The following is a 15,598-nucleotide window of genomic DNA, read 5'->3' as shown; positions in this document are numbered from 1 at the left end:
TGGTAATGGACTGATGGAAATCTTCTAAAGCTGGATGATGGGGATGGCTGCAAATTTGGTAAATTTACTGTAAGTCATTAATTCTACACTTAAAACAAGTGAATTTTATGATATATGAACTATACCTCAATAAAGTGGTTTTTAAAAGAAGGGTGTGGTGGGAGCACAGAGGTTCCATTTAGTTCTCAATGAAAACTGGTCTTTACCTCCCTTGTCAAGAGAGTAAAGAAGGGGGAAAGAGATGGTCAGAGAAGTGGTGAAGATTTAGGCTGGTCTGGCTGTGGTTCTCAGGTCTTGGACCTGCCTTTAAGTGAAGGGAAACAACTCAAGGGTGTCATACATTCCAACTGCATCATCAAATTCACATTTTAGATAGATTTCAAAAAAAGCAATCTGAAAGATGCCAAGGTTGGAGGCAAGGGGACTGATAATAGGGACATGGTAATAATCTTGGAGAGAAACTGTGGAGATGGAAACCAGAGTGGTCGCAGTGGGATGAAAAGGCAGGCACAGTTCATGGACTTTTAGGTAATGGTGGCAGGATTTGGTTACAGGTAGGATGTGGATGGTGAGGGAGAGAAAGGAGTTGGGGAAGGCTTACATACAGAGGAGGGCAGCAGAGGGTGGACCTGCTGAGGTGCCTCTGTGACATCCAGATGGAAATGTCCGACAAACAGGTGTGCACGTGATCGAGACACTCTGGGGAAACTCAGGACCACGGGTGGGAGGAGATGGGTCACAGAGACCCTTGTGAGTTAGAGGGAAACTGGGCTGATGAAAACCGGTGGCAGGGTAGGATGGGGGGTGGTGTGTTAACATTTGTAGGGCATGGAGAAGAATGGGAGACAAACAGAAGGAAAATCAGCAAAGTGTGAAGTCAGAAAGCCAAAGAAGTAGTATTTTGAGAAGGAAGGAGTAATAGTGTCAAATGTAAATGAAGCTTCAGAAGACAGACTAAAAAGTTGTCACTTGAATTTGGCCTCTGACCTTAGTGAGAACAGCTTCAGGGGAGGGGAGGTGACAGGCTGCATTGGATTAGGAATGAAGGGGGGGAGGAGGAGTGGAGATAGAAATGTAGCAGTTTGGGGACATCTTGGGGACAGTGCCAGGGCTGTGGCTAGAGAAGGACCGCGTGTCCTACAGCTTTGTTCTTTTGTTCTCAGTATAGGCGGGGCTTGAGCATGTTTGCAGGCTGAGCCAATTAGAAGGAAGGAAATGTCAAAGATACAGACAAAAAGTCCCTGGATGGAGAGGGGCTGGGTACAGCGGGGTGTGGGCCCAGAGCTCAGGCCAGGAGATAGTGGCTTCACCCTGAGGACCTGAGGGAGGGATAGGTGTGTAGCCTGGGAATGGGGGAGGGGTGGTGAGGCTTCCCACCTGATGGCCTTGGGTCCTTTGCTTTGTTTCCTGTGTGTGTAAAACAGGAAGGGAAGTTCTTTGTTGAGAGTATGGGGACTACAGGTCTGAAAAAAGTAGGAAACTTTAAAACTGATGATAACAGAGGGAGTTGATGGACAAGTAAACACGTTCATGTGAGTCAACCTTCGCTCCTTTCTCTCCCTCACTCCGCCTCTCCATAATTCAGCGTGATGTCAGTTCTGCTTCTGTTTCCTGGGTTGGGCCACTACTCACCACCCTCCACTCCTACCGCCTGGGTCCAAGCCACCATAATTTCTCTCCTAAATTTACATCAGAGTTTCCTTACTAAGCTTTTCTGCTGCCTCTCTAGCCCCTTTCGGTCTTTTCCCCATAGGCAGCAAGAGGGATCTTTAAACGCTGTAAATCACATCATGCCACTCCCTGCTTCAAATTATCCATTATTCTCCCTGAGATAAGAACAAACTCCAAACACTAAGCTTTGTCCTGAGAGATTCCACACATTTACCTCCCCTACCTTATCATACACCACATTCTCCCTTGATCAGTGTGTTTCAGCCCCTCTGGCCTTCTTTTGTTTTTTTCTAGGGCTCCAAGTTAGTTCTTGCCTCAAGGCCTTTGCACTTGCTTTCCTTCTGCTCAGGATGCTCTGGCCAGCTCTTTCCCATCTTTTACCTCCCCAACCAAATGTTACTTCCCGAAAGAGGCTTCCCTGCCTGTGTAAAGGAGCATCATCCCCTGCCCATTACCTCTGTTTATTTGCCTCCTTGTATTTATCAGTAATTGAAACTATGTTACATATTATTTACTTGTGTGTATTGTTTCTCAATCCCAGAAAAAGAACTCTGGGAGAAAAGGGACTTCATTTAGGACATCGTAGGCACGTGATAAGTATTGTTATTTATAAAGATAGTGTTGAAAGTATCCTTATTAATAAGGACAGTGTTGAAAGTCCAGTGAAATTAGAAAAATAAAGCCTGTGACTTCAGGACACACAGTTGTGTGATTTTCTTCAGCAGAGACCATCAAATAATAAGATTGATTTTCTTATGTGTCTGTTCTGGAGACAATTTCAAACAAGTATTTCCAAAGGAGCGTCAGGCGGCAGAGGCATCTTGGTGAAAAGCAGATGGATTCCCAATGTGACCAGTTCAGATGTTTACGCACTTATTCATTTTACAGAAATTCCCTCAATTTAACAGTCTTGTATGTGGGTTGGCAAGTTGTGGGAGGAAATTGCTGACTCTGTTTCCAGCTCCAAAGCTAAGCTGTGTTATACAGGTGAAATCAGGTTACTGAGATAGGTATGGTTTCCTTGGTGACCCAGGAGGTTTGGTTATATTTGAAATTGCTAAGAAGGAGAAAAATCTGATGACAGTTCTGTGTTTTCCTTGGGGAAGGAATACTTTTCAATCCGCAGCTGAAGCTGAGGACATGCCTCCTTGATTGGCAAGGGTCGACCTCTGGCCCGCAGACTGAGCGACGCTTTCTGACTGCTCCCAGAATCTCACGCCCAGTCTGGCAAGGTTGTCCTATGCCAGCTCTGGGTAATTACATCATGACTCCTCAGGCTCCTTGTCTGTTTTGTTTTTGCACGTAAACACTGTAACTAAGGTGACGAATAGTTAGCTTATTGGAGAATGTGTTAACCACCTTTCTTCTGGTGAGGTGGCAGTGGAAAGGCATATTATTTTATAAATACTAGGTTGACCCCATTAACTCTTTAATGTTTTTTTTCTGGATATATGGTTTATCAAATTTTTAAGACTTAATGTCATTCATTGACAAGATTTGTGTGCCAAGCTCTGTGCTTACTACTTTTTAAGTAATTTTTAAGTTATTTTTTGTGACAATATTATGAAGTGGGTACTATTATTATTATTATTAATTATTTTTTTTAGAGAGGGTGGGAAGGGCAAAGGGATAGGGAGAGAGAGAATCCCAGGTAGACTCCATGCCCAGCACAGAGCCCTAATGCAGGGCTTGATCTCACAACCCTGAGATTATGACCTGAGCTGATATCAAGAGTCAGATGCTTAACTGACTGAGCCACCCAAGCGCCCCAAGACAGGTACTGTTATTAATCCTATTGTAAATATGAGGAAGCCCAGAGAGGTAAAGTGGCTTTACCTCTTGGTCACACATCTAGGAAGTGATGGGTTTTGGATTTTAGAAAGTGATTACTGCTTATCCTTTGCTGATACTGTATCCTGAATTCTCTCATAATACTGTAAGCGGAGGTGGAAGACAATTCCAGTTTTTTGCAGTTACCTGATATTCAGAGTCCACCTTATGCTGCATGTCCCGCAGATACTGAACCTTACTCACGAACTTCTGCCTCTCCTTTGCTTCATGCAACATGATTCTTAATCCCCAACCTGCATATAAAAGATAATAAATGTGCTGTGACATAATCCTTTGTTGCCCTGCGTATTTGGATTCGTCTTAGTATAATTGCTTTTATTCTCTTATTAATCTACTTTCCATTGTTTGAAAGGCACGGATGCCCCTTTCAGAAAGCAAAGACCCTTTGTACAGGTGTGGATGCCCTCACAGCCCTCCTGTTCTGGGCATAAATAATGCAGCTGCACTTGTCAGCTGGCTCCAGGGACCCCGTCCTGGTTATTCATAGGGGGGTAGATTGACAGATGCCTGATGCAGAAGCAGTTCTGTGACTTGGCAAAAAGGAAAACCCAAGAACCAAGCTAGATTAGCAATGACTATGAGCCCCTGGTCACTTAAATCCACTTATTCAACAGTCGTTGGGTCTCCATTCCAACTGAAGTGCTCTGCTGGGTGCTGGGATATAGCAGTTGGCAGGAGGAATGCACCCCTGCTTTTGTGTTGCTTACAGCAGGGGGTGGGGTGGGGAGGGCTGACAGTGGACATCCCTGCACCTCAGCCCCTTCAAACTCCACCAGAATTGTCTGAGGGGAATGTTCACCCTGCCCAGCGAGCTGATCAAGCCCCAGAACCTGGCTGGCTTCCCCCACATTCGCCTCTCCCACACCATCCTCAGAATCCCCAGCCCTGATGATCTTCTCCCCTTGAGTAGCCCTCTAATTCATCGTGGTGAGAGTGTGGGCCCTGGTGTGAGACTCTCTGGGTTCAAATCCCAACTGTTTGAGCATGGACAAGAGAATCCTAATTGTGATAAGTGCTATGGAGTGGAAACATGGGCTTCTTTGAGAGATGGTTATTATGGGAGGGCATGACACAGTCTAGGGGGACAAGGTTTTCCTTAGGAAACGACACTGGGCTTGCTAAGGAGCCAGGCAAGAAGTGGGATGGAGAGTGTCTCAGAAAGGACAGCAGGTGCAGGAGCTTCGGGGCAACAAGGGGCAGGTGTGGCTGAGGACCAGGACAGCCAGCACAGTTGACAGAGAGAGGGTAAAACAGCAAGAGAAGGCTGTCGGGTAGACAGGGGCCAGTTCACTTGGAGCCTGGAAGCTTATGATTGGAAGACCATATAACTGCTACCGGAAGGTTCCAACCCGGGGAGTAAATGCTTAGATTTGCATTTCATTTTATTTTTTAAAAGATTTTATTTGTGAGTAATCTCCACACCCAACATGGGGCTCCAGCTCACAACCCCAAGGTCAAGAGTCACACACTGCTCTCCCCATTGAGCCAGCCAGGTGCCCCTAGAGTTGCATTTTCAAGGGACCCTCCAGCTCTAGTGTAGAGAATGAATGTGGGGGTAGAATAAAAATAAGTAGAAAGACATTGGGAGGGATCCCTGGGTGGCACAATGGTTTAGCGCCTGCCTTTAGCCCAGGGAGTGATCCTGAAGACCCAGGATCGAATCCCATGTCGGGCTCCCAGTGCATGGAGCCTGCTTCTCCCTCTGCCTGTGTCTCTGCCTCTCTCTCTCTCTCTGACTGTCATAAATAAATAAAAATTAAAAAAAAAAAGAAAGACATTGGGAATATATTACCATAATCCAGATAAGACAGTGACAACTCTTGGTAGCAACAGTGGAGGGGGGGGTGGAGGAGAAAAAGAGGGGGAGGAGGAGGATCTCAGAGCTACTATTTACTGAGCCTCCTGAAGTGCTGGGCACTCTTCTCAACATTTACACACATTAACTCATTTGATCTTCAGGCCCATGCTTGAGGCAAGCACTCTTATTTCCATTGTGCTAATAAGGAAACTGGGGCACCAGGAGTAACTTGCTTAAGGTTACAGAGCTGGTAAATGGAAAAGCTGGGATTGGAACCCAGAGAGTCTCACACACACCAGGGCCTCCCACACTCTCACCACGATGGATCTGAGGGCTACTCAGGGGAGAAGACCATCAGGGCTTGATGACTATGGACAGCACAGGAGAAGGAATGTGGGGGAAGCCGGCCAGGTTCCTGACTGGAGCAGCTCACTGGGCTCTGGTGCCTGGTCTCCGCCAACGTAACCCTTAGACAATTCTGGAGATATTTCTCTCTGTGAGAAAGCCATGCCGAGTCTGAGGTGGTGGGGGTGCAGCAAATGGGGGTGTCAAGCCACCAGTTAGACACGGGGCTCTGGAGCTGGCTAGAGAAGTAAAGATTTGGGCACCCCTAGCATTCAGTGACAAGTGGAAAGAGGAGGAGAACCCGGGGTGGGAAGCTGAGGAACACTCCAACCTAAACGTGGGGCGGAAGAGAAACTGCAAAGCCGCCAGAGAGGCAGGAGGAAAACCAGGTGGGTGCGGTTTCATAGATGCCGGGAGGAGCGTGCTGCAAGGAGCAGGTTATTTATAACCTTGGTGAGAGCACTGAAGACAGATTGCAGTGAATTGCGCAAATGAGAGGTAAGAAGTAGAGACAATGCTTTCAAGAGCTTTGGCTCTGATTGGGGTGGCCTAAATTTATGACCAAAATATTTCAAGTCACACAGTTATTAAACGGCGCGGTTCATGAGGCGTCTGCTGGACCTCCTCAGTAGGGTCACCTGAGGTCTTACACAGCCTGCTTTTTTGGCCAGCGAAGCACTTTCAGTGATTTCTACACGTATTTTTTTTTTAATTGACATATCACATGACGTTTGCTTCATGTGTACAACATAATGATTCAATATTTGTATGTATTGCAAAATGATCACAATAAGTCTAATTAACATCCATCACCCACAGGGAGTTAAATTTTTTTCCTCTTGTGATGAGAACTTTTAAGATCTATTCTCTTAGCTTTCAAATATACAGTATGTTTTTTTTTTAAGTTTCTTTATTTTATTTATTAATCTCTGCACCCAACGTGGGGCTCAAATTCATGACCCCCTCCCTGGCTCAAGTTCAAGACTCAGTGCTCTTCTGACTGAGCCAGCCGGGCGGCCCTCAAATATGCAGTATTATTAGTTGTAGTCACCATACTGTACATTACATCCTCAGTACTTATTTTATAGCTGGAAGTTTATGCTTTTTTGACTCCCTTCACCCATGGTGTCCCTCCCACCCTCCACCCCCACTTCTGGCAACTGCCAGTTCTCTGAATATTCTCTGTATCTATGTATTTTGTTTTGCTTTTAGATCCACATATGTATGAGATCATAAATTATTTCTTTCTCTGACATAAATATACATATATAGATCTCACATTTTCATCCATCAATAGACATCGAATTTGCCTCCATGTCTCAGCTATTATTATAAATAATGCTGCCACGAGTTCGTGTTTTGGATAAATACCCAGAGGTGGAATTGCTGGATCATAGAGTGGTTCTATTTTTAATTTTTTGAGGAACCTCCATACTGTTTTCCATAGTGACTGCAGCAATTTACATTCCCATCAACAGTGCACAGGGATTCCCTTTTCTCCACATCCTGACCAACACTTAATTCTTACATTTTAGATACAAGCCATTCTAACAAGGGTTGAGGTGATATCTTATTGTCAGTAAGGGTGATACACATTCCCTCATGATGAGAGATGTTGAGGACCTTTTCATGTACCTGTTAGCCATATGTATGTCTTTTTTGGAAAAGAAGTCTATTCAGGGATCCCTGGGTGGCGCAGCGGTTTGGCGCCTGCCTTTGGCCCAGGGCGCGATCCTGGAGACCCGGGATCGAATCCCACATCGGGCTCCCGGTGCATGGAGCCTGCTTCTCCCTCTGCCTTTGTTTCTGGCTCTCTCTGTCTCTCAGTCTTCCATGAATAAATAAATAAATAAAATCTTTTAAAAAAAAAAAAAAAGAAGTCTATTCAAATCTTCTGCTCATTTTTATTTTTATTTTTATTTTTATTTATTTATTTATTTTATTTATTTATTTGTGATAGTCACAGAGAGAGAGAGAGAATGAGGCAGAGACACAGGCTCTTCTGCTCATTTTTAAATTGGATTTTGGGGGCTTTTTGCTATCGAGTTGTATGCATTTGTAATATATTTTTGGATATTAACCTATTATCACATACATGATTTTCAAACATTTTTTCTCATTCAGTAGATTGCCTTTACATTTTGATGATGGTTTCCTCTGCTGTGCAGAAGCCTTTTTTTTTTTTTTAAGATTTCATTTACTTATTCATGAGAGACACAGAGAGAAGCAGAGAGAGAGGCAGAGGCAGGAGAAGTAGTCTCCATGCAAGGAGTCCAATATGGGACTCGATCCCGGAACTCCAGGATCATGCCGAGCCAAAGGCAGAGGCTCAACCGCTGTGCAGAAGCTTTTTGATTTGGTGTAGTCCCACTTGTTGGTTTTTGCTTTGTTGCCTTTTATTTTTTTAAGTTTATATATTTATATAATCTCTGCACCCAACATGGGGCTCATATTCATGATCCTGAGATCAAGAGTTACATGCTCTTCCAACTGAGCCAGGCAGGCACCCTGCTTTTGTTGTCTTTGATGCTTTTGATATCAAATCAAAAAAATCATGGCCAAGACAAAGGTCAAGGCACTTACCACCTATGAGCATTATGGTTTCAGGTCTTATGTTCAAGTCTCTAATTCATTTTCCATTCTTAGTTGATTTTTTGGTTATAATGTAATATGGTCTAGTTTCCTTATTTTCCATGTGCCTGTCCAGTTTTCCCTGCACCATTTATTGAAGAGACTATCCTGTCCCCGTTGTAAATTCTTGGCTCCTTTGTCATAAATTAATTGACGACATATGCAAGAATTTTCCAAGGCTCTCTATTCTGTTCCATTGATATCTGTGTCTGCTTTTATCCCCAAGTCATATGATTTTATTACTACAGCTTTGTAATATTGTTTTGAAATCAGGAAGAATGATGCCTCCAGCTTTGTTCTTCTTTCTGATACACATTATTTAGTGACTACCATGTGACAGGTGCTGCTCTAGACTCTGGAGAAACAGCAGGATAAGATAGACAACATCCCTACCCTCAGGTGTTTGTGTTCTGAAGCTTTCCTCTCCCTCCCCATTTTTTTCAGTCGTATAGATATTTGCAAAATCAGATTGCCCCTGATTCATGGTGACTCAGTGTCTGGACTGGTCATTGTGAAATCTCACCAGATTTATCACCAGGCCCTGAGCAATATCATTTAGAAACTTGTGCTGCTTCCTCTGGAGTTACTGTCTCTGAAGTATAGAGAGTTGGTCTTTGAGAGTCCAAATCAAAACTACAATCCAACAGATAGTTCCACAGACTACACACAAAACCTAAATTTTGCCTCTGAGTATCTTTAATAGTCATTTAGGGAACTATACTTTAGAAGATCACTTTTGGGGCTCAGTCACTTAAGCATCCAACTCTTGATTTCAGCTCAGGTCATGATCTCAGGGTCTTGAGATCAAGCCCGGTGTAGGGCTCTGTGCTGGGTGTGGAGCCTGCTTGAGATTCTCTCTCTCCTCTCCCTCTGCTCCTCTCCCATTCTCTCTCTAATAAATAAATAATCACTTTTAACTTTTCATATGAATTTGTACCTGCATAGAATGAAGTTATGTTCCCACTCTTAGGAAAACAATGCTGTTAAAACAACAGAAAGATGAGCCCCTGCTGCTACTGTTGGAGAGAGAAGCCTGTCTGAATATTAATCAGGAAGAGAACATAAGGTTTCATAACAGAAATGTGTTAATGGTCACTAACGGGGCACATTCCAGAGTCCACATGGATGATACATTTTGGTTACAAAATTAGCATAGAAAACTAGCTAATATATCCTGGCTTTAATGCTGTGTTATTTGAAAGAGACTTATTATAAGTCAAGAGGCTTGAAAAAACTTTGTCTAACTGGGTAGGAAATAACAACTTTAACTACTTACTAGGTTACCTCTGACTTCACAATCACCTACCAAATAAAGGACTTGCAAATTACCTACAAAAGTCTCTTTACCCTCCCATAAACTCTCTTATTACTGTACTTTACTATAAAATGTGTATTTAGAAGCATCATGGTACCACATGTACTTTACTTAAATGCATCAATACTCTGTGAGAGTAAACAAATACTCCAGGCACCAGGGAAAGAGATTATTAGGAGATCACCACAGTTTAGGTAAACACTCTTTAGCTTTCTGAAGTACCACTTGAACCCCATTCTCTACTGCAGGTTTGAAAACTGACCAGGACGAACCAGAAACAGAAATAATTGTATGGAGATAAATTCTCATGAGATAATGCTTAATTTGCAGATCTCAGTTTAGTGGGCCTACTCAACCAGATAGCCATTTGAAGCCCAAAAATTTTCCCTCAGCAAATACAGGCAGGTGGGGGAGGGGGGGTGATAATCAAATGTGGGCAAGGGGTATGTTTCTAAAATAGTATTCTGTATATTCTCTTCCGTTTCTCACCTTTGAACTGCTTCTCAATTTAAAATCCACTCATGGTCATGCACGTTTCTGTTTTAAGTCTCTGGTGACAATATATTGGGCCAGATTTGGGCTTTAAAAATCAACATAAGAAGCCATATTAAATTGGGAGAAGAAGAGGAGGGAGTAGGAGGGATGTGGGTAAGGGAGAAGGGAGTCCTGCTTTGCTGAAAGCAAGAGCGAGTGATTCTTCTTGGCCTTGAAATTCTACATATCTGTGAAATTTCAATGAGGAATATTCTAAGAACTTTGTGACATATGTATTCCTCTCTAGTGTAAGTTTGCAATGAATTCAAACCAAGTTTCCCTGACTAAGGAGAACAGAATCTGATTGCGGAATATATTTCTTTCGGTTCTCTAAAATGTCACATATACTGTCCTGTCCTTCTGCTCTATGACCACATCTGCCAAAAGAATCAAAGGGAGCTCTTTTTAATAACATCGAGCTATTTCACTGTTTTATTATTAGAAGTTTCTAATATGCCCTCATATTAGAAGTATTAAAGTGAATATTTTATTGGTTCAGCAATAAAGAAAAATGTAATTCAAGCCCCTCTGTAGGCTGCAGGTTCCTTTAGACCAAAATCTAAATGGCTATATTAATACCTGACAATCAGGTTTATAACCACCACCACCCCCAACACCTGGGTGCTTGGAAGAAGGAGCTCAGCACTTATTTCTCCTTTTACACAATTAATTTGTAAGGACAAAGGTACAGGATTTCTTTAAATCTTAGCTTTAAAAGATCTTAAGAGTTTTAAAATCTTATAAAAATGACTTGAATATAAGCAACAAAGATGAGTGATTTGAGGCCAATATTCCTAACACCCCTCTACTGAGAGAGAATGCTGTGGCCGAAAGGAAAGAGGAGGAATTAATATGGATGGGGGTGGTGGTGGAGATAATCGGACTCTCCCAGCCCATTTGGTTTAAGAGATGAAGGTGTGCGGGGTGTGAGGGTCTTGTAAGAAAAGCTGGCAGTGACTCTTCGTTTTATTGTGAAACTGTGACAGAGATGGGCGGCCACACACTGACTTTCAAGCCTAGAAGAGAGACACTCCATGTGTAACTGGGAAACTTTTGGGGGTGGGGTTGATGTCACAGGCTTGACAAGCAATTCGAGGCTCCCAACGATGACCGTAGCAACAGTTGCGCTCTCAGAAGCCGGAGGGGCGGTGCGGTTCCCGTAGACCTACCCTGGACTTGCAGACCCGAGAAGCCTGCGGGGACGTTATGCCAGGGTGCAAACAAGTGATTCCCCGGGTCCCCCACATCTGTCCCTTTGAGGCAGGAAAACACGGGGACGGCCGGGGAGGGGAGGCGGACAGCCTGGGCGGGGAGCCGCAGGGGGCGCGCGCGGCTGGGGCGGGCAGGCGGTTACCTGGCGGGTCAGTCCCCCACCTGCGGGGGCTGAAGGGGCCGAGGGGCGGGGCAGGCGGGCTGCTCCAGGGCGGAGGGGCCGCCCATCAATCGCGCGAGGCCGTCCCTGTGCTCCTCTTCCTCCTCCTGCCTCGTCTCCCCTCCCGCTACCGGGCCCTCTTCCTCCTCCTCCCGGGAGGCAGCTTTCTGCGGCGGCGGCCGGGCTTTCTAGGGGCGGAGGCGGTGGGGGCGGCTGCCTGGCGTCCTCCCGTTCCCTTGGCAACGCGGCCTCCTCGGCCGGCGCGCGCGGGAGCTGGGGGCCGCGGGCGCGCGCGTGGGGGCGGGGCGGGGGCCGCGGCCCCGAGGTCCTGAGCCCGGCCGCGGGCGCCCCGCGGTTGCCGTGGGAACGGGATGCGGTCGGGGAGGCCGAGCGGTGATGGCGGCGGGCGGAGAAGACACGCTGAAGGAGGCCGCGGATTGGCTTTGCCTTGATGGCCAGGCCCAGACCCAGATATTGAGGCCATCGCCCCTGCTCTGAAATCAGTGCTGTGCTTTATAAAGAACGGGATTAGAAAACGAGAGGGGGAGAGGTTTTTAATTGAATAAAGTAGTATTAAAGGCAATAGATGGGTAGAGGAGAGAGAGCGGAAATTGCAGCTCTGGAGTCTGTTCAGGGGATCTCGGAAATACCTGCTCTGAAATAAGAAATAAATGATCGAGGGAGGCACCCCGTCAGTTGCAGAACTGAGGCCGGATTCCAGTTATCTCCTGGTTATCAGTGATCTTGGCTGCCTTTCCCAAGGAAGGACATTCTTAGAGGTTTAGACTAGTGCCCACAGATTTGGAAAGGACCAGAACCTGTGCTAGCCTCACCTTCTCTCTGCCAGGTTTATTTCTGTCTGTGGTTTTCCGTAGGCCAAGATGACTCTTCCATTCATTTTGCACATGTAGGCACTCAATAACTTGCCAACTGATGTCAAGTTACGGCATTTCTGATTGGGTAGAGAATAGAGAGGAAGGAGAATAGAAATTCTTGGATCTTTCATCAGTGCCCAGCATCCCTAGGTGTCTGTGGTGTGGGTGTCTTCTCAGCAATCCCCCCAATCCAGTTGGCATCCATACTTCCTGCAGTATTGCATCCTTCCTTCTATTTTTATTGCCACCACCCTAGTTTGGGGCTCCAGGAGCTCATGGCTGGATCATTGTAAGGACCTCCCCACCACATCTGGAGCCCCTGTCTTCTGCCCTACCCAGACCGTTTCCCTTATTCTATAAGCGCTGAGGTCTCATGTTGTGGTCCGCTGTTAAGAAGCTCTCAAAGATTCCTCGCTGTGGAATAAAATCCAAACTCTTGACTATGGCTTTCCCTGTACCCTCCCCCTGGCTCGCTTTCTTGGTTTTCCTCTGTCAGCACTTCTTCATTCACACTTCAGCCAGACCAGACTGCATGTTATACTCTGAACATTACTCCCTGCCTTCACACCAAATTCTAAGGCATATTCTGAGCCAAGCAGAGAGGTAAAACCTTTGTTTTGGGCACTTTGTCACCCAGCCTTCCTTGGTCCTTCAGCAGTCGCTAGTACCTTTCCATCCATGGTAGCTCAACCCATGTTCTGTTCTTATTCTTAGCTATCAAGTAATCTTATTAAAGCATTAGTTAATACTTGAACCATTAACTGATAAGTAGTAACCTAAGACCTCTCCCCATGGTTTTCACCTTTCCATCTTTTTCAAATTATTTTTTAAACTTCAAGGATAGTTGACACCATGTTATGTTAGTTTCAGATGTACAACCTAGTGATTCGACAAGTTTATACATAATGCTCTGCTCACCACAAGTATAGCTACCATCTGTCACCATACAATGCTCTTACAGTATCATTGACTATATTCCTTATGCTGTGCCTTTAATTTCCATGTCCTATTCATTCCCTTACTGAAAGCCTGTATCTCCCACTCCTCTGCACACCCATTTTGCCCCTCTCCCCCTTCTTCTCCCGCAACCCGTTTATTTTCTATAGGTCTGATTCTGCCATTTGTTTGTTTGGATTCCACCAATAAGTGACATAATATGCTATTTGTCTTTTTCAGTCTGACTTAGTTCACTTAGCATAATACACTCTAGATCCATCCATGTTGTCCCAAATTTGCCTTTCAATTTTTTTTTAAATGATGATTTTAATTTATTTATTCATGAGAGACACAGAGAGAAGGCAGAGACACAGGAGAGGGAGAAGCAGGCTCCTCCCAGGGAGCTCGATGCGGGGCTCGATCCCAGAACCCCGGGATCACGCCCTGGGCCAAAGGCAGATGCCCAACCGCTGAGCCACCCAGGCATTCCCCAAATTTGCCTTTCAATCTTTAAGACACACTGATCAAAACTATAATAGTGAAATGATAGATGGTGAGCTTGTTCTGTTAAGTTAGGACTCCCTTCAAGTAAGAATAATCATAATGATTAATGATAATCAGGAATTATTAATCACTAACAAACAGATGAGGAACTGGAAGCTGAGGTGAGATAGTTGAAGACAAGTGACATGCCCAAGGACACAAGGTAAGAAGCAGACCGGGACTCAAAAGCAGGGCTTTCCATTCTCAGCTCCTGATGTTTCCTACTAGTAAGAAAAGCACCGTGGCACATATTAGATCCTCATTTTTCTCCTTCCACTTCAACATCTGTATAAAATAATAAAATCTACCTCAAAGCAGTACTGTGGAGATTAAACAAGAGATGGTGAAGGATTTAACATCATACTTGGTATATAGTAAGCACTCAATAATCGGTACCTTCATTTTCTGAGGCACATTTTAAGATTTTATTTAATGCACTTGAGTGAAAACCATGAATATTTTCAGATTTTTACTTTTTAATTTTTTAAAAGATTTTTTTTATTCATGAGAGACACAGAGAGAATGAGAGAGAGAGAGAGAGGCAGAGACAGGCAGAGGGAGAAGCAGGTTCCATGCAGGGAGCCTGGGACTCAATCCTGGGTCTCCAGGATCAGGCCCTGGGCTGAAGTCGGCACTAAACCCCTGAGCCACCCGGGCTTCCCTTCATTTAATTTTTTAACTTTATTTATTTTTTTTTTAATTTTTTTTTTATTTATGATAGGCACACAGTGAGAGAGAGAGAGAGGCAGAGACACAGGCAGAGGGAGAAGCAGGCTCCATGCACCGGGAGCCCGACATGGGACTCGATCCCGGGTCTCCAGGATCGCGCCCTGGGCCAAAGGCAGGCGCCAAACCGCTGCGCCACCCAGGGATCCCTTAACTTTATTTTTTAAGTAATCTCTATACCCAATGTGGAGCTCGAACTCACAACCCCCGAGATCAAGAGTCTCATGCTCTACCGACTGAGCCAGCCAGGCACACCACCATTTTCAGATTTTTAAATAACAAGGTTTGGAGATGTCACTTTATATCTCAGTTTTAAATTCTTCCATGTTTTCAAAGTGTCTCTGAAAATTAAGTTCTATGAAAAGAATCCTGGTGCTCTTGAAAGAAGGTGGCAGTGCCAGGGGCTAGCCTATAAACAGCTCCCTAGCAACTCCAACTCTGGTGTTTAATGAGTAAACAAGTTTGGCACATCGATAAAATAAGATTAGTTCTAGTGTTAAGAAGCGATGTGCTAAGGAAGAGAAATATTAATGTGAGGGGGGAAAAAGACAACACAATTCCTGACTGGGGAAAGGAGCGTCCTCTTTGCAAAAATCTTTGCAAAATGTCCTTGGTAGATGATGAATAAGTGAAGAAAACAGAACTTAGACTCAAGTAAATAGTGGGTTCTAACGATTAAGATATTTGGTGTTTGCAAATAAGTGTTGGGAAGTTCTTTAGCTTAACCTACAAGTTCTGCAAAGGGCAGCTTCAAGTATAAAATGTCAGAAGTGTTCCATGTATTAAGTTTCAAAAATAACATTTTTTGAGGGAACATTTAATTCAGTGCAAAGAGGAAGCTGTCCAGAGGGAATAGTTATGCATTTTAAGCCTCCTAAGACTCGGGACTACCCCCTAAGCCTGGGATATCCAGGAGCCTCATGGAGGCCTGGCTCAGCTATTTACCTCATCTGGAACAACACCAGCTCCTTGTCCACCTAATATTTCCTCTTCCTAATAGC

At 44.6% G+C, this 15,598-nt stretch overlaps 1 protein-coding gene across 5 annotated transcripts in view; it reads right to left on the bottom strand.

The window, feature by feature from the left end:
• Nucleotides 1-11,778, bottom strand: part of MARCHF10 (membrane associated ring-CH-type finger 10) — an 88,774-nt gene extending 76,996 nt beyond the window's left edge. For 2 of the 5 annotated variants that reach the window (XM_025436533.3, XM_025436537.3), the window contains exons 1-2: nucleotides 11,500-11,778; nucleotides 3,649-3,755 (exon numbers count right to left, since the gene is read on the bottom strand). In XM_025436533.3, coding sequence (XP_025292318.1) covers nucleotides 3,649-3,738 — 90 coding nt within the window. In that variant the 5' untranslated portion in view covers nucleotides 3,739-3,755; nucleotides 11,500-11,778. Of the gene's footprint in view, nucleotides 1-3,648; nucleotides 3,756-10,100; nucleotides 10,312-11,499 lie in introns of those variants that run through there. The other 3 variants (XM_025436536.3, XM_025436538.3, XM_025436534.2) reach the window with 3 other exon arrangements.
• Nucleotides 11,779-15,598: the final 3,820 nt, after the last annotated feature.

This window comes from Canis lupus, chromosome 9 (assembly GCF_003254725.2).
Source record: "Canis lupus dingo isolate Sandy chromosome 9, ASM325472v2, whole genome shotgun sequence".
NCBI lineage: Eukaryota > Metazoa > Chordata > Mammalia > Carnivora > Canidae > Canis > Canis lupus.
Note: the sequence above shows the minus strand (reverse complement) of the source record. Positions and strands in the feature narration are given on the sequence as shown.